General features: G+C 40.2%; 1 protein-coding gene across 6 annotated transcripts in view; it reads left to right on the top strand.

Annotated features, from left to right (window-relative positions):
• Positions 1 to 19736, top strand: part of STXBP5L (syntaxin binding protein 5L) — a 434978-nt gene that overhangs the window by 349688 nt on the left and 65554 nt on the right. For all 6 annotated transcript variants that reach the window (XM_050956804.1, XM_050956783.1, XM_050956794.1 and 3 more), the window contains one exon: positions 84 to 149. In XM_050956804.1, the coding sequence (XP_050812761.1) occupies positions 84 to 149 (66 nt within the window). The remainder of the gene's footprint in view (positions 1 to 83; positions 150 to 19736) is intronic.

Raw genomic sequence — 19736 nt, 5'->3', positions numbered from 1 at the left:
CATTTATGATGTGAAGTCAACCAAGAAAATTAATGTGCACCCTGTTAGATTTTAACTTAACTTTTTAACTCAATTTTTTTCAGGCCTGACTGAACTCACTGACAGTCCAGTTTCCCTGGAGCTAGAGCGTTGCAAGTCTCCCACTTCAGGTAAAGGTGATTGGCATCTCTTCCTGCTATCTGTATGAGCCATTCATGTCATGCATCTCTGTGTTTCATTAATCCCTAGGAAGTGAAGTACATAGTCATTTACATTTATAAACAGCAGATTTTGTTTCGAGAGGAGAGCTTGCTACATATCAAGGCATGATGCTAAGAAAGTACATTTAAATTAAAGAAAAGGTAAATTGAGGATGGTGTATGGTAGGGGAAAGACGGATGAAATCATTTGAACTGACAGTTTCTTGAAGCACAATATTCCTGTATTTCACATTGACTCTCTCAATTTTTTCGTTAGAGAATAATTCTTCAGATCATTAGAGCGGGCTTTCTAACTGGCCTTTTTAAGTGATGTTTTCAAAATAGGGTGACTCTGTTTTTTTAATTATATAATAATTTGAAATGTTGACAGAACAAGGAGTAATGGTCTCAAGTTGCAGTGGGGGAGGTTTAGGTTGGATATTAGGAACAACTTTTTCACTAGGAGGGTGGTGAAGCACTGGAATGGGTTACCTAGGGAGGTGGTGGAATCTCCTTCCTTAGAGGTTTTTAAGGTCAGGCTTGACAAAGGCCTGGCTGGGATGATTTAGTTGGGGATTGGTCTTTCTTTGAGCAGGGGGTTGGACTAGATGACTTCCTGAGGTCCCTTCCAGCCCTGATATTCTATGATTCTGTGATGTGGAGATGGTAAATGTTAACTCTTGGAAGTAGCTGATGTCTAAAGACCTTCTACAATTATGTTATGGAAACATAATATCAAAGAAAACTCAATCACACCAGCCTTCATCTCTGCAAACCATGGGTTGTCTACCAACTTGCTCCTGAAGGTAAAAGAATGAATTCAAACTGGAACAGGTTCAGAGACGGGCTACTAGGATGATCCGAGGAATGGAAAACCTGTCTTATGAAAGGAGACTCAAAGAGCTTGGCTTGTTTAGCCTAACCGAAAGAAGGTTGAGGGGGGATATGATTGCTCTTTATAAATATATCAGAGGGATAAATATTAGGGAGGGAGAGGAATTATTTAAGCTTAGTACCAATGTGGACACAAGAACAAATGGATATAAACTGGACACTAGGAAGTTTACACTTGAAATTAGACAAAGGTTTCTAACCATTAGAGGAGTGAAGTTCTGGAATAGCCTTCCAAGGGGAGTAATGGGGGCAAAAGACATATCTGGCTTTAAGACTAAGCTTGATAAGTTTATGGAGGGGATGGTATGATGGGATAGCCTAATTTTGGCAAGTAATTTGGCAAATGATCGTTGATTATCAGCAGGTGAGTATGCCCAGTGGTCTGTGAGGGGATGGGATCTGAGTTACTACAGAGAATTCTTTCCTGGGTGCTGGCTGGTGAGTCTTGCCGACATGCTCAGGGTTTAACTGATGGCCATATTTGGGGTTGGGAAGGAATTTTCCTCCAGGGCAGATTGGAAGAGACCCTGGAGGTTTTTCACCTTCCTCTGCAGCGTGGGGCACAGGTCACTTGCTGGAGGATTCTCTTCAGCTTGAGGTCTTCAAACCACAATTTGAGGACTTCAATAACTCAGACATAGGTTAGGGGTTTGTTAGTGAAGTGGATGGGTGAGATTCTGTGGCCTGCATTGTGCAGGAGGTCAGACTAGATGATCACAGTGGTCCCTTCTGACCTTAAAGTCTATGAGTCTATAATCCTGGCTTCATAGAAATTAGTGGCGAAACTGGCCTGGAGGTGGAAGTGTCACAGTTCAGAGCAATTTCCCCTCAGTGGTTCAGCAAGGGGACTCACTGTCAGCTTCCTGCTCCCCAGCCATTGCCTTTCTTGGTGTAGTCCTGCATCTCTCTCCCTTTTGACTGGGGTATTGCCAGGCTGCTCCATTTCCTTCTTTCCATGTGTCTTTCCTAGCATAGACATGTTGTCCAATAACACCTGCATGCTTGCTTTCAGAGACAATTAGCAGGTGCAACTGGTACAGTTATAAATACCACACAGTTCTTTCTATACAAGCCTATTTTAATCTTAAGGTAAAAGCATTACAGAGAAAATGGTAAAAACAAGAAAAGGACCCACACATATGCTAATAAATTTACCAGAGTTAACCCCAATCCTAACATGGATTCTAGCAGGCTCAGTCCTTCCGACCCTGCCCTAAGGATTGGAGCCCTCCGTGGACCAGGGCTCCTGGCCTTGAGCCAGTTTAAAACCAGGCTATTTATCCAAAACCTCTTTCTATGTCTGAGAGTCCGTAGAGAATCCAGTTTGAACTAGTATATACGTAACTTTCCAAGGGGGTGGCTTCTCTGGAGATGTTACAACCTGTGTGGATTTGCCTAAGCACCCCCTGCTTTTCTCCGGTTTATTCTTCCCATAGAAATATGAACAATTCCACAGTAACACATATACAATTGCATTTTTAATTCAGTGAACTCCAAAGACATTGACACTAATTCAATAAGGTTTAATTCAGTAAAATTCATTCAGGATATTGCTGTAAATTGTCAGTCTGTCAAGCAAATTCAGCTCTTTCCCTAGGAACTTCCTTTCTAATTGTCTAGTCAGTGTTGATCTGTCCCAGCATGGGCTCACTGTCTTAAAGGAGCATTGCCTAGCACTGTCTTCTAGTAGCTGGTCCTTTATATTTGGTGGAGAGAAGCAGCTACAGCCCTAAGGTGGCCATTTTGCCTCTGGTGCTGCAAGCAGCAACTCCTTTCCCTCCATTCGGTAAGTATTTTTAGCTCCTATCCTATTTTCCCTTTCTCTTATTCATGAGGAGGTAAACATCCACAAACATGCTCTTCAAATCTTCAGCCTTTGGCTCCCATATTTTTTTAAGCTTTAAAAGGACGTGGTCACTCCAAATCTGGCCAGGTAATTAGTATGTTACAAAACCTAGGACCAATATAAATGTTTCAATGACATTTTAAAAACTGCAACAGAATTAGTTGGTTTTAAAAAAGAAACAGGCTCTGTAGTATTTTTAACCTAAGCTTTGCAGATCTGAAAACATGAAAGTGAAACTGGATAGAACAGTATTGCCAGCCCCAAGAATTCAAAATAATGAGTTAGGCCTCCCAAATTAGTGAAATTGGCTTAAAAATAACAAATCTGGGATTCTTTTTATTTACCTTCAGATTTTTGAGCGAGTGGGGTTTGCATTTTCAAACTTTTTCTCTGGGGGCTAGAAATTTGCTTTCTCTTTTCAATATAAGCTGAGATTCTCACATAGGCCCCAACCTTGCAAATCCTTGTGCATGTGCTTAACTCTTGTAGGGGTGAGGTGCCATTGGGACTACTCATGGTAGTAAAGTTAAGTGCATATTTTTCTAATACTGTCTGAAACTATCTTCTTTAGATTAGTTGATTTCCAGTTATTTTGCACTGGAGCTTACATTTGTTCTGCTGTCTGTCTTTTTGGGAAGCAGTTTTATGCGTGTTACCTATCTTAGTTCTTCTAAGCACACCAATATTTATTGTATTTATGTCTTTGAAATGTAAAACTTAGTCACCAGCTAAAATGTTATTGGCAGTGGCTGTCATTCAAAAACACCTCTGGTTTAAAATAAAAATTTTTTTCATATGAGCCTTTTTAATATGTCGGAAAGGGTAATGGATTTGCAAAATGCAAAGATGGTTCTGCTTCAGCTGCAATGAAGGCAAGTCTGGGGCCCCTCACAATTGGAGTAACTAAACTATGAAAATGAGATTTCCAGGGAACTTATGAGTGGAAATCCGCAAGAACCAGAGTAGCTTTTTTTATAACTGGAGACATACCAATCTCCTAGAGCTGGAAGGGACCTTGAAAGGTGATCGAGTCCAGCCCCCTGCCTTCACTAGCAGGACCAATTTTTGCCCCAGATCTCTAAGTGGCCCCCTCAAGGATTGAACTCACAACCCTGGGTTTAGCAGGCCAATGCTCAAACCACTGAGCTATCAGGGCTTCAGTAACTGTTGTAGCTATCGGTTCTTGCTTTTCTTGAGGAGATGATTGGTGAATCTGCATTGTTATGGATTCACTATCCACAATCACTGATGCAAGAGGTTGCAAATTTCTCTCTTTGGGCACACTGGGCGATGCCCAGTTTCACCTCCAGAACAGAGCATGTGAAAGGATTCTGTTAGGAATCCAGGGACCTTTCAGTTGCAGTCAGGCCTTCATAAGAACTCTACATATTGGGGCTGCTTGGATAAATTATTGCATATCCTGCCCTACTCTCCTGGTTTGATCTTATCCAGTGCTTTGGCTGCATTAGCTAACTCCAAGTTCCCCTGAAAAATGGGATTTGCAGAATCAAACCCTGCTCCTTGTGGATTTTGTACTTCTGCCCATTGGTACTGATAGTGTAAGATCAGGCCTATTAAATATAGTTTAACCCAGGAACACTCAAGAATTCCATACGATTATCTGTTTATACTCCTATTTTTCCACCATCATTTGTCATTTGAGCTCAGTCACTGATGACTCTACTTATAGAGTCCGTGTTGTGAATATTAGAACCCTGAGTTAATGAGGCAGCTCTGATGGAATACGCCTTATTTTATACATGATGACAGTGTCCTAGTTACAGTACAAATCCAACCTGTTCCAGCAGGCAATCATTAAAGTTCTTACCAGGGGTTATCTTTTTACTTAGCCTTGTTGTATGATTTTAGAGGCCACAGGGATGCAGTGAATAAAAATGGAAAATCAAAAGGCCATCCTGAATCCCCTTTGGACTTAGAACATGGAATTACATGGCTAGAGGGAAAGATTTCTCAAACTTAGTGTGTCACGTACTGTCTTTTGAGTGAGGGTAAAAAATTCCAGCCCACACTTTGATGGGGTTTGGCAGGAGAGATGGAGAACAATCTTTTTGCTGGTATGCCCCTGGAATTTGATTAGCATTTAAATACTAGTGTTGGATTCATAATACTATAGATATATGGGAAATGAACTTTAACATAACAATTTGGAAAATTCTGTTTGTATGGGAATACCTGAGTTGTGGCAGATTGCACAAAAAGTCTTCTTTTAATGGAAACATGAATTAGGAAAAATTGCAGAATGTAAACAGTTCTTTTTTTAAACGTGTCTCTTATGATGACAGTATGGTTTACCATACAGTGACATTTGATTGATTTATTGCCTGTCTAAAAATCTGAGACAATGGAAAGAAATATGTTGGTTGATGTTTTGAGCTCACTCTTTGTGGGTGTTATTATGATGCCTTATTTTAACTCAGGAGTGCAAGATTCATTCTTTGAATGAAGAAAGCCAAATTACATTTTTATTTATCATCTGTGATTTGGAGTTCAAAAGTTAAGTCTGTATACTGCCTACACGCTACTACTGGAACTGTGAGTGCTCAGTATCACTGTGAAAAAGCAGGCCATAAACTGAGGCTTCACATGAAACTTTTATTCCATGACTAAAGTAAACAGGGCTCTGCAAAAGCCCATACATAACACATTTTAGGATCAGTGTCTTATTTAGTAAACGTACTATTTTTCACCATATCTCATTAAGGAAAATTGATTCAGGAACTTTTAGGAACAGATTATTCTGTCCCTTGTTTATTTGGCTATTTGTACACTAAGTTATAGCAATTAGATATACAATTGAGAGCATATATACAATTGAGAGCACATACTGTGAGCACAAAAAATCTGTCCTTTACGTATAGGCTTAAAAGGATTAGATTTTTATTGGTAATGTTAGTAAACATCAATTTCACTGTAAACACACAGACACACACTGACAAAAACCATTTCAGTAGATAATTGAAATTTACAGATAGGCAAAGTAAGAAAAATGCTGCTTGAGAACTTAAAGTTCAATTTAAGGATATTTACTTTGTATATTTTGACATGTGATGTTGACAATTTGTGTTTCAGTGGTTATAAAGTTTTAACTTTTTGAATCTCAATATTTATGATAATTAAATAATTATTATCTGACCCTCCATATTCTGAATCCCATAATTTTCCACCAATGTAAACATTTAAATAAATGAAAATCAAATAAAATGCTTAAAAATAAGCATCAACATTATCCATCAAACTTACAATAAATTAAAAATCAAATTTTACCAGGCCTATTTAAGTGTCATTATTAGGTGTGTGAAGGAGCAGAGAAACTGGTGCCTTGCACAGCAGAAATTAAAGAAAATCTGTGGGTTCAGCTAGCCCCATCTTGCTATACCTGCAGCCATGCCAGCCTGGGATTTGGCTCAAATTAAAAATATAACTCTTGTGGCAGAGACCAAGCAAGGAAACTATCAGAGCAAAAAATAAATATTTTAAAACATTTGAGCACATGAAACAAATACATAGAATACACAATAACCCCAGGACTAGAGAGAGAGAGAGAAGCCTCCTGCCTGGTGACCTGGCTTAACTCCGAGACTTGAAGAACATAATTTTCAATATAGATACATACTCCTTAAATATTATCCATCCATACATTTTGCAATGATTATGATGCCCAGTGGGCTACTGCATTCAGTAGAGACCTCACATGTCACCCTTTGGCAAATTAATATGCATATACCTGATGGAAGGGTTTCCTGTAAAACTCTATGCACCCAGTGTTTCCTCCACCACATATCTGGACAAGCTCTGAGCCGGCCAACACACTACAATTAAGAGTAGCCACAGCAACATGAGTGGCTAGCTTCCCCAAGTATGTGCCTTGCTTATCAGATGGGTATATACTTGGGGCAGCTAGGCCCTTGTGCCACCACAGCTACACTCTATTTTTAGCGCACTGGCTCAATAAGAGTATAATTACTAGCCTTGAGCTGGTAATTATACTTGCAGCTTGAAGTGTACACATAACTGAAGTCTGGTCTTCTTCTCTTTCCTCAAGACCAAAGCAGGCAATACCAGTGCTGGTGCTTATCCCTTTTCTTACACAGGGCTGTGCAGAGGGCTCTTCATTCTCTCTCTTCCCTTGGGATCTGAAGGAAAGAGTATACGATGGCAGCCCAAAAACAGGAAGGGTTTTTGAAAGGGATATATATGTGAACACGCTTATCAGCACTCCATATAGTCTCTCTGCAAGCAAAGATTGTTGAGGACCAATTAGCTAAACACTGGGTATGCTGCTGAACAAATCAACAGAATCTACTCCCAGTGTGTTTTTGAGTCAATACATAAGTAGCAGTGTTCAGGTTATTTATCCAAAGTTGAATATTACTAGTATTTGTGATATTCATAATACTTGATTCTGATTGCTTCCCCACAGCCCTGTTCTGCTTGTCCTGCATTTGACTGATGCAGTGTTTAAAATTAAACCACCAAATAAATTGATTTAAGAAATCCTTTGAATTGATACAACCTGACTCTGAGACTTTACCATAAAATATAAAACCATCCAAACTATGAAAATAAATAATGTTGTGTAAATAATACACAATGCTATGTAAATAAATAATGCAAGACAATAGCTGTGAAGGAAAACATTTCTCCTTTTGAAAAGTGTGAAGCAAAGCTATACTGTAGAATGAGACAAATATCAAATAATTGAACCATATCACATAGGGTAGGCAGTAATTTCTTTATTAGAATGATTGAATATGTTTTAATATAACCCAGATACACACAGATTTTTAAAGCTTTTTGTTGACAGTCTAGGACTTGGGAATTCAAAAGGAAAAGGAAGATGCTTGATGTGCACCTTTCATTTTAAGTCAGTGCCACAGCTATTTCATGACAAGGCCAGTGTCTAAACTCTGTGGACAAACAAGAGAGTTGAGATTGTGTGTGGAGGAGGTGAGCTCTTTACTGTTGAGAATCCTGGCAGATTTCCCCACTTTCAGCATGAGAGAAAGGTGAATTAATTACTTCTGGTAGTTATTTTCTGAGGGTTTAGTACCTTGCTTAAATCCACAATTACTCTGTCACCTCAACTTGAGACCTGAAAACTGCCTTGACCTGGTTTCTTCTAGCCCAGGTCATTTGGAACCATTAGTCAGGAAGAAAATGACAATTAAAGAATGTGCCAAAATATGTATACCTGCCCCTCTTTCTGTCATGATAAGATTTTTATAGCACTCCTCAAAAATATGGCCTAAGAATGTGAATTGGTACAACTAGATACTAGGTCAGATTCTGCTCTTAGTTACTCTGCGCAGCCTCCAATAAAAAAGAGGGAAATGGCATAGGAGAGCAGGGTGGCTAAGGTGCAGTGGTCAGAAAGGAAAACAACATGAGAGAGAGAAGGAAGGAAGGAGAGAGGAGGAGGGCAGATGCAGATATTTGATCAGTCTGTCAGTTTTTATAGAACTACATCTTTAAAATTATTCCAGCTGTTTTCCCCCCGACTGAAGGGAATGCAGAGTGGAAACGTTCTGGCTGTGGCTTCCTGCCTATTAGCTAGAGTCAGGGTATATGAACAATGTATTCCCATTTGCCAAGGGAGTGCAAGTGAATTGAATAACAAGAGACTGACTTGGCATCTGGAAGTAGACAATGGTGTAGTGAGTGAGTGAGGCCAGCTAAGTTGATCATTGCCATCAAGAGCTACCAGATATGTGACTTCACCCTGAATCAGAATCTAACTTGAGTTACCAGATGACCAGGGAATAGCTGAACCTGCGAATGTCACAACCTCCTTTGTAATTTGTTCTTACAGAGACTAATTGAGATGGGTTCAGTTTAACTGTTTGATGGATTTTTGTTTGTTTTTTAGTTAGGCCAAACTCTTCAAACTTGGGTGCATAGAGTTAGGCTCCTAAATCCATAATTAGGCACCTGAATAAAAGTAGCCTCATTTTCAAAGTTGCTGAGCACCTGCAACTCTGCATCTCCCATTAAATTCAGTGAGGTTCATGGATTTTCAGCTTTTTTGAAAACCAGGCCATTTTTGTTCAGGTTTCCGGCTACATATTTAGGGAATGAACTCTGGGCTATAGTGGTATGATAATGGATTTTTTGATTCAATGGCAATTCCAAAAAGTAAAGGGAAAAAATGTGTTCCACATCAAACTGAAAACAGGGAGGTTTGATACACACAAATCTGTGAAACCTTCAGAAATTTGCAAAACATTTAAGTGTCACTGAATTCGCATTTTTCTCTGAAAAAAAGATTTACCAAAATTTTTCACCCAGCTCTATGCTGGGCACCAAAATATGAAGATTTTAGAGCTAATGTTTAAAAAGTCACATTAGTGAATTTGGGTAAAGTGTCAGGCTGGCTGCGGGACATAATCACATACTTATCAGCTCAGCCTCTTTAATCAAAATTTACATGGACTTGAAAGGCAACTGCAGGATGGGGCTTTAAATAATGTAATAAAATAAGATCTTGAAATTTGCTGATTAATATTTAATTGTTCATGTTTATTACCAGGCAATATAGGTCTGATTTGAACATAGAAAAGAGTGGCATGCATTTCTGAAAACAAAAATGAATTACGAAATTAAAATAAAAGTCCTGTATTGGAAAAACAGTCTTCTAAGTACTCAATAAATGACTTCCTAAGGCATTTTGTCCAAATCCAGAATCCCTTTGACTGCTATAAGGCATGCTACATTTGAATTCCTTTGTGGTGCTCATGGCTTAAAATGTTGTTTGTGTTGAAGAGATATTGAAGGAAAAGTTTCTGAACAGAAGCAAAATGAGAGATTCTTAATTGCAACATTTTTCAGGTAATCTCTCATTAAAGTACACATAATTACGTTTTCAGCAAATTAAATAAACTCAATATAGTGTTTTGATTTCTAGAAAATATTTCTATGCAATCTGTCCCTTCATCTATAATATGTACAGTAATGTGTGCTGCCTCCATCATATATGCAATAAGCCCTCTCCTTTACAGTTGACGTCTTAAGGTATGATGTCATCAGAACCCGTTGACTCAGTAGCACCCTCTTATTAAATTGATTTCCAGTTATTAAAATACTTTTATGCAGTGTTACGTCACCAGCCTTTGCAATATTTTCCTTAATCTCATTTGCTTTTTTGGTATGCCAGTCATGGTAAGGTAAGATATTGCAATACACAATAAAGACTTTGTAAAGGACCATTCACTTCTTTGCAGCTTTAACACTGGCTTTTCGAGTACTTCTGTCTTCAGATTAATTTATTTTGCTGAACGATGCTAGGCAAACATCATTTCTGAACACATTTGAACACCATTTCAGCCTTTCTACACTGATACAAAATGTGCAACATGATTTTAACGAGAAGATGGCATGTTGTTCTCCCTCATTCCTTTTTCTTTCTTAATTATTAACAACTGCCTTTCTCCTTTTTCTGTTGTTTCAGTTAAAGGATCAAGAAAGTTAAGTCTGCCAACAGATCTTAAGACTGATCTTGGTACGGTAGGCGAAAGCCGACAATTTTAAGTTTCCTTACATTCATTTGGCAAAACATTTTTACCAACTGATCCATAAGGTAGCACGATAACCTTTGAAGGCTTTGTTTGAAAAGGCTTTCTTAAAAACCACCTATTAACCCATACAGTTCTGTTGGCAGCATTCAACATTTTGCTTGTTTAACACTCATTTTTCATGTGATTACATTTTGCAAATCATTGCACACTTGAGTGTGTAATTTTTTATAATGAAATGACTTCAGACTTTTGGAAAAAATTGAACCATTCTGATTGGTTGTCAACGATGCTTATCTGTGTCTGTAACAATGCATGCACTAGTGTATTCTCCAAATTGTATGTATATATTCCATTACATAACAGTGATGAGACACTTAGGCTTATGTATTTTATAGTGTCTGTTGCACTTCTCAGATGTCAGATCAGGTTTCGGCCATTTTTTTCTCAGAACACCACTTGAAACATACTATAATAAGCTCTTAAATGCACTGCTTGTTGTGTCTTATCCTTCAATTATCTTCTTTAATTATTTTAGTGAAGTGGAACAATAAATGAGGGCGAAACTTGAGCCCAGGGAGCCTAAAACCAAAATTTAGAAGAGGGCAGATAAACTGAAAATAATTGGGCCATTTCATGGGAGGGGAAGAGAGGGATAGCTTAGTGGTTTGAACACTGACTTGCTAAACCCAGGGTTGTGAGTTCAATCCTTGAGGAGGTCATTTAGGGAATTGGGGCAAAAATCTGTCTCGGGGCTTGGTCTTGCTTTGAGCAGGATGTTAGACTAGATGACCTCCTGAGGCCCCCTCCAATTCTATGATCTCTACACCATCTTAGACACATATATAGGGCCCTACCAAATTTTCAGCCATGGAAAACACATCATGGGCCATGAAATCTGGTCATTTGTGTTCTTTTACCCTATACTGTACTGATTTCATGGAGGAGACCAGTATTTCTCAGATTAGGGGTCCTGCCCAAAAGGGAGCTGAAGGGGTTGTGTCACAAGGTTATTTTAGCAGGGGTTGCAGTATTGCAGCCATTACTTCTGCGCTGCCTTCAGAGCTGGGTGGCCAGAGAGCGGCGGGCACCCAGCTCTGAAGGCAGTATGCCACCACCAGCAGCACAGAAGTAAGGGTGGCCATACCGTACCATACCACCCTTACTTCTATGCTGCTGCCTTCAGAATTGGGTGGCCAGAGAGTGGCAGCTGCTGACTGAAGGCCCAGCTCTGCAGGCAGCAGCGCAGAAGTAAGGGAGGCAATACCATCCCATACCATTCTTACTTCTGCTCTGCTGCTGTCAGCGGCTCTGCCTTCAGAGCTGGGCTCTTGGCCAGCAGCCGCTGTTCTCCAGCTGCCTAGTTCTGAAGGCAGCAATGCTGCCAAGAGCAGCTCAGAAATAAGAGCAGCAGTACTGCAACCCCCCAACAACTCCTTTTTGGGTCAGGACCCCTACAATTACAACACTGTGACATTTCAGATTTAAATAGCTGAAAACATAAATCCTATGACTGTGAAATTGACCAAAATGGACAGTGAATTTGGTAGGGCCCTACACATACATGAAGGGAATCCCTCTTCCATGCTTACAGTGGGCTTAGCATGGCACCATCCCCTTGCCTCTCTCCCTCTTCTGGGGTCTATTCTGGAGAATGGGAGAAGTCAGGGTGAGCCAAGTTTATTTGGTTGACAAGGCTCACACAAAGGATTTTTACAAAAAATGTCTTCTATTATAAAAACTCTCAGTCATGAGGAGTCTATTCGGCTCTTGAACTGTAGTAGTGATATCTATCTATCTATCTATCTATTTTTTAAAAGTAAAGAAGGAATGACTCTAGCAATTGCTTTCCTGTAACACTAACTTCTGTCCCTAGTAAAATAATGTTGATGTCACTTGATAGTGACTCCTGAAATCTGAATTGAAAAATTAGTTTAAATTGGCTTTACTAAAAACACTATCATATGGACTGAAAATCTGATGACAGAACATAGACAAACAGTAATGTATGTGATAATGTCTGGAACTGAGAAGATGTGTCTCTTGGGTAGAATAGTAATCAGTACTAAAACCGTCTTATTAAATATGTTTATCAGTGATCTAGGAAAGGGAATTAAAAGGATATTGATTAAATATGCCATTGATACTAAATTGTGTGCAGCTGCGAACACCAGTGAAGCCAGAGAAATCATACAAACTGATCTAAAGAGGTAGAAAATAATAGGGTAGAAATAATAATAATAATAAAATGTGATTCATTTTAGAAAATGAACCTAATATATCTAGGGAAAATTAATCCAATAGTTCAGATTGTAGGGGTCACTATTAAATGTATTACTAAAATTCAAAAAAAATCTAAAAGCCAAAAGGGATATATAGAGAAAATGGACGAATGGGAGTGTCACCATGGAAGTATACATAGAAATAAATGCAAGCATGTAGGGACAAAATCAGGAAAGCCAAGGCAAATAATGAGTTACAGCTGGCAAGAAATGTTAGAAACAGCAGGAAGGATTCTTCAAATATGTCAGACAAAAATAAAAAGAAAAAACAAGGATGGTGTGGGTCCGCTGCTCAATGGAGAAGGTGAGCTGGTAAAGGAAGATGATAGGAAGGCCGAGCTACTCGATGCCTACTTTGTTTCAGCATGTGGCCAGTCAACTAGCGAAGTTACCGTTATTCTGCCTGTTGTTCCAATATTGTCTAGATGTGTGCACAGTTCTTCTTACATTATTTTATTCGGTATGGAAGGTAGTTTTACAGGACAGTAATTGCCATGATCACTCTTCTTTCCTTTGTTTGAATATCAGTGCTACAGTTTCTTAACTTCCAAGTTTTCTAGTGTCTCCCCATATGTGATTTTTTTCAAACATAATTGTCAGGAATTCAGTAAATTTATTAGCTAATTCTCTTCACACCTTAGGATGCATGTAATCTTTATTAATAGCTATAGTTACTCTGTATTTCCTTACCTACTCTTCATTAATAATTATTAATAGCTTTCTAAGTTCCTCAACCTTTTATAATGACAGGACTATATTTTTTTCTCACCTCCCCCATTGAGGAACAGCCATGCATCTGTTTACCATGTCTCCTGGTGAGAGACATTTGAGTGGGCAAAGTGATACGATGCCAAAAAAGGTCAATATATTTTTGGACTTCATGCACAGATGCTTCATATCATGAATCAGAGAGCTAATAACTCCCTTCCTTAACAGCTGTCTTGCAACCACATGTAGAATATTAAATTCTGTTGTTGGCTTTACCAGGAAAATGTTAACAAATTGGAGAAAACTTAGTGAATCACAACATAAAAGATTAGGGGGTGGGGAAAACTGATGGCAAGATTGAAAGAGAGAAATAAATTCAGCTTGGTTCATTGACCACTGAGGATATGGGAGACATGATAATGATCTAAAAATATACCTTATGATGTGATGTTCTGGAACCTCCCTTGCTTGGAACATTTATAACTAAGCTGGAGAGAAAAATGTATTTAGAGCTAGACCCACAAAGGGATTCAAGTGTCTGTCATTTTAGGCTCCTAAATCCAAAATATGGCTATCAATACAGTAACTCCTAACTTAAAGTCATCCCAGTTAACGTTGTTTCGTTTTTACGTTGCTGATCAATTAGAGAACATGTTCCTTCAAATTTGCACAATGCTCCCTTATAACGTTGTTTGGAAGCCACTTGCTTTGTCCACTGCTTGCAGAAAGAGCAGCCCACTGGAGCTAACTGGTGAGGGCTTGGAACCTGGGTGGGCCAGCAGCCCCCCTGTCAGCTCCCTGTTCCTCTAAATTCCCTGTGCAGCAGCTGCCCAGCAGGCTATCAACTGCTGGCAATTCAGCTGTCCCTTCCCCCATTGCCATGTGGTGCTCCTGCCCTCTGCCTTGGAGCTGCTCCCCAGAGCCTCCTGCTTGCTGTGCGGGGAGTGGGAGAGGATGCTAATGTCAGAGTGTCCCCCTTCCCCCTACTCCTGTACCCCATTTCCAGAGAGCAGAGGGGACATGACAATACGGAGGGAGCTTGGTGCTGCCTTGTAGAGTGTGAAGCTACATTAACAACAATATGTTAACCCTTGAGAGCTCAGCAGAATGCTAGTTCATCATTGAGCAATAAGGCATTCCCTGGGAAATATCCCTCCCTCTTCCACCCTCTTGACTTCACCCACCTCAACCAAGCTTCACAATCATCATTGCTATGTACAGTATTAAATTGTTTGTTTAAAACTTATACTGTGTGTGTGTGTGTGTGTGTATGTGTGTATGTATGTATGTAGTCTTTTGTCTGGCAAAAAAATGTCCCCAGAACCTAACCTCTCCCCATTTACATTAATTCTTATGGGGAAATTGGATTTGCTTAACATTGTTTCGCTTCAAGTAGCATTTTTCAGGAACATAACTACAATGTTAGGCGAGGAGTTACTGTACCAGGTTTTCTAAATGCTCTCCTCTCATATGCCATCCATACAGATGGCCTTGATGTATAGATAACTTGTTACAAATAAAGTACATGTAAATTGAAGTCAACGTTTTAGGGATAGTCATTCCACTCTAAGGTTGATCAGTTGCAGCATGGAGAATTTTTTAAAATCCTATGCTATGGCTGTGGCAGAGGGGAAGAAAGTTTTCTTCCCTTCCATATTAGCATCCATGAAGTTTCATTTCTTGAAACTGTATTGAGTTGTGGATAGCTTGATAAATCTAGTCTACCACTGTCTGCAGGAAAGCATAAGATTTTCTCACTGTGAGGAGTTAAGCTTAGAACATAAGATCGTTGATGGTTTCACTAACTATTGCCTTGTCTCTATCCTAGCTTTTTGGGACAAAGTTATTGAGACATTGTGGTAAGGCATCTCCATCTTCACCTGGAGTTCTCTGATCCCCAATAATACAGTTATTGGAATGGCAATTCTACTGAGGATACTTAAGTTTTATGGACTAACTCCTCCTATTAGTGAGCAAAGGTCAGGTGTCCATACTTACTCTCTTAGATCTGTCAGCGGCATTTAATACCATTTGCAAAGTAATTCTATTCACTTGGCTGTTGACCCTGGCAAGGCTGTAGAATAGAGTGGTGTCTAATTGCTCATCCCCTCTTGTTCAGCATGGGTTGAAGTTACTGGGGAGAAGCAGGGGCTTGTGCTGCAGTTCCATTAATATGGGAATGATGGCCAGCTGTGTTTCTTTCATGGGACATGGATGATATAATAACTTTGTTTTCCTATTGTTTTGAATGACAGTAAGTTGCATAAGGCTTAATCCATTTAAAACAGAGGTGGATGGTGGTTGGTTAGGGTGCAACTTGAGTGTATGTAAAAGAATAGTTACCCTTCCCATGACTGAGATCTGGCCATCCTTTCTCAATATGATTCATAATTTGGGGTGCATCTGGATCTCTAGTTTGCGCCTGGACTACTTGGTAGTTTTGGTAGCTAGAAATGTCTTTTTTCACCTGTACTTGATAAATGATTCTGGCATTTGTTGGTGGGGGAGAAGGGGGTGGCAGAAAATCCCTGAAAATAAGGGGTTGAAAAAGATAAGAGTGGGAGTGAGGTGAGACACTGAGACTCAGACAGGGACAGGAGAGCCGGCTCCAAGCTGGGAAGGAGGATCCTAGGTTTTCCTATCTGAATCCAGGCCCATTCCAGCCCTTCTGGGTCCCACTTCCTGCCTTCTGGCCTGATCCTGGTCCCCGTGGCTGCTTCAGGTCCTCTAGGAGCAATGTTCCTTTGCAGGTGCACTCATCTCCCTGCTCTCTTGCTTCTGCTGCCCCTACCATTTGTCTTGGATGAGGAACTTATCTTAGTTAACTCTGATTCTGGAACCTCCATATTGAATAATTGTTATGTACTCTTTGTGGGATATGCTGGCAGACCACTTGGAAGTTTCAGGTACTGCAGATTGTAGGAGCCCAAATATTTATAAGGACTGGCCAGAAGCAGTATATTATACCAGTGCTCCCTGTGCTTCACCGGTTGCCTGTTAGTGTTCAGATGCAATTCACTGAGTTGATATCTGTATTTTTAGGCCTAATGTGGTTTGATCCAAGCTACCTGCAAAGACCACTTGTCTCCCCATGGCCTGTTACAACAGTTTAGATGAACTGAGGAATCATTCTAACCATCCTTATATTTGGTCATCTCAGGGGTAGGAACAGTAGGGCGCGCAAGCTCAAATATGTGGCTGCTCTTACAAGAAGGGTTTTTAATTTGGCCTTATCTGCCATTTCACTTCTGCAATTCTGCATTTTCCTCATCTCGTGAGAGAATTCTCCTTATTGCATTATAAGCTTTTAATGTTTCCAGAGTGATTACAAGGATTCAGAGCCATCATCCATCTGAAAAGGGAATAATTATGGCCTCATTTAAATATTTTAAAGCTTTGTTTTAATTACTATAACTGCTGCTTTGATCACATGCATTTGTGCTGTGGACTGTCATGAATCCAGACTCTGAGTTATCCTTTGGTCTTTGACTAAAATAAGGCACCCAATCGTTAGCCATGAGTTTGTTTTACCCCACCGTTTTAGTCTCCTATTGCTAAGTAGTTGCCTTGAAAAGATAAACATCATTTCCTATGGTTTATCCAGACATTTTTAGGTAGGTGAATAAAATATATACAGCATTTAGGGCAAAAAAAATCTATTAGTCTGGTGTTCAAACTGGGACAAAAGGGAGTGATATAACATCAGTTATAAATTTCTCTGCTGGCGTAGCAGGAAAGCTCATTGGTTCTCCTCAAGCAACTTTGTTGATATGTTACATTTCACTCATAGCAAATTACTGGTGACAGTCATCTATCCATTTCCTGTAGCAAAATACCTGCCCAAAAGAGAGAGATACTATAACTGCAAAATGGCTTTGAGATGCTGCTCTTACAGGCATAGTACAAATACAAAGCACCATCACATGAATAATGTGATGATATCAATAATTTGATTAGAAATTATAAAGACTTTATTTCCAGTTATACCGGAGTACATAGAGCTTAAGAGAAGCTGCCTCTATTGTCTGGGGACAGTAAGAGAGCAAAGCTATTATCTCCTCATTCTTCTGTTGAACAATTTGAAGTCAAGCTGAATGTTTTTAAACAGAAGTTGTCGTTCCACAGAAGTATGGCAAACATGTAAAAGCTACCTAGGATCACGTGTTTCAAAAATAAATTCAGCAAGAGCTGCCAAGTGTTGAAAAAAATATTCTACCATTTTGAAAGGGAAATATTCCCTGAGGGCCTGACCTGGCTCCAGTTAGGTCTGTGCAGGTCTGTCCATTGAGTTCAGTGGTACTGGATAAGGCACTAAGGCCTAGATCCACCAAGAGACAATGCATGGGAGGAGAGAGGCACCTAAAAATGGGATCTACAAAAGTCAGTGTAGGGAGCCACCTAAGCTAGCCAATGCAAATTGTCAGTGAGGGGTTTGCCCTGAACACCATCCCTTGCAACAGTACACACCTAAGTCCTGGCTGCAGGGAGACGCCTATCTCTGCTTGTAGTCCACAGGAGCTCTCTCCTGGAGTTAGGCAGGTGAGGCACCTAACTGTTCTTGCAAGAAACACCAGAGGAGAAGGTGTGGGTACCTCCATTGTAACTTTTATCCCAGTGGTTAGAGTGGGATGTGGGAGATGCAGGTTCAATTCCCCCCTCACCTTTTGGAAGGAAAGGATTTGAACAGGAATTTTCTAGCTCTCAGGAGAGACCTCTGACTACTGACCTATTCAGATGTGGGGTTCTCTGTCTGTCCTTTTGAAGCTTTTCCCACTGTGGGTAAATAATTTAAAGAGTCATTGGAGCAGTGGGACTACACCCTGGGTCTCCCACCTCCCACTGTACCAGACTATAGTGTCTTTCTTCATTTGCTTTTTTTCCCCACAATACCTTTTTAATTGTTTATACAAAGTAGAACAGTTAAACAGGAGAAACTGAGGTGGACCCAAATCAGAATTTTACATAGCCTGGTAGTTACCTGTTAGATCACTCTCCTGAGAGATAACAGATCCTGGTGCAAATCCTTTCTTCCCATCATACAGAGGGGTGTAATTGAACTTGTGTCTCCCACATGCCTGGTAAGTGCTCTAACCACTGGGCTAAAAATTATGAAGACGGCAGCTGTTCCTCCTCTTCCAGCTGGGTTTTAAATGGGGCTTGAGCCAATAACTGGCCTCTGAGTACACCTACTGGATTGAGTCCAGAGACAAGATAGGCTGGCAAATACCTGTCTTCTCCTGGTCTAAGGATTGCACTGAGGCACCAGTGCACATGTTCAGATACCGAAACTTAGACGCCTAGGGAACTTCTGCTGTGAAAATGTAGGTGCTGACTGACTTTACATGCTGACAGGGTTAGGTGGTAACCACTTTCATGGATTGCAGTGGGTCCTAAAAGTGGGATTTGGGCACCTAAATCTGGGACTTAAGTGCCTAAGTCCCTTTGTGGATCTGGGCCTAAATACAGAAATTGAATGTCTTAGATAACAACACACCAGTTATGCTGTTAGGAGCATCTCTTTTCTCCCGATGGATTAGCAGTGCTTAATTTGTAATAAAAGAGGTGCCTGGGCTCAAGCAATTTTTTTACATTCATAACTGATGGAGAAAGCCCAGAGGTGCCAGGGCTATGAAATGCCAAGCCTAGAGGTGCCAGGGCTCAGCCCTGGCAAGCTCTGGCACAAATTAAGCACTGCTGATTAGTTGCTAGAGCCTAAGTCCACACTATCTGAGGTGCATATGTAACTCACACACCCTCCTGGGTGTGATGTTCTGTCCCCTCTAGCGGTACATAGACCACTTGGAGGTTAATGAGTTTGCTCTACAGCCTTATAGACTCATAGACTCTAGGACTGGAAGGGACCTCAAGAGGTCATCGAGTCCAGTCCCCTGCCCTCATGGCAGGACCAAATACTGTCTAGACCATCCCTGATAGACATTTATCTAACCTACTCTTAAATATCTCCAGAGATGGAGATTCCACAACTTCCCTAGGCAGTCTATTCCAGTGTTTAACTACCCTGACAGTTAGGAACTTTTTCCTAATGTCCAACCTAAATCTCCCTTGCTGCAGTTTAAGCCCATTGCTTCTTGTTCTATCATTGGAGGCTAAGATGAACAAGTTTTCTCCCTCCTCCTGATGACACCCTTTTAGATACCTGAAAACTGCTATCAGGTCCCCTCTCAGTCTTCTCTTTTCCAAACTAAACAAACCCAATTCCTTCAGCCTTCCTTCATAGGTCATGTTCTCAAGACCTTTAATCATTCTTGTTGCTCTTCTCTGGACCCTCTCCAATTTC

Source organism: Gopherus flavomarginatus, chromosome 1 (assembly GCF_025201925.1).
Source record: "Gopherus flavomarginatus isolate rGopFla2 chromosome 1, rGopFla2.mat.asm, whole genome shotgun sequence".
Lineage (NCBI taxonomy): Eukaryota > Metazoa > Chordata > Testudines > Testudinidae > Gopherus > Gopherus flavomarginatus.
The sequence above is the reverse complement of the archived record's forward strand: the minus strand, read 5'-3'. Positions and strand labels throughout refer to the sequence as shown.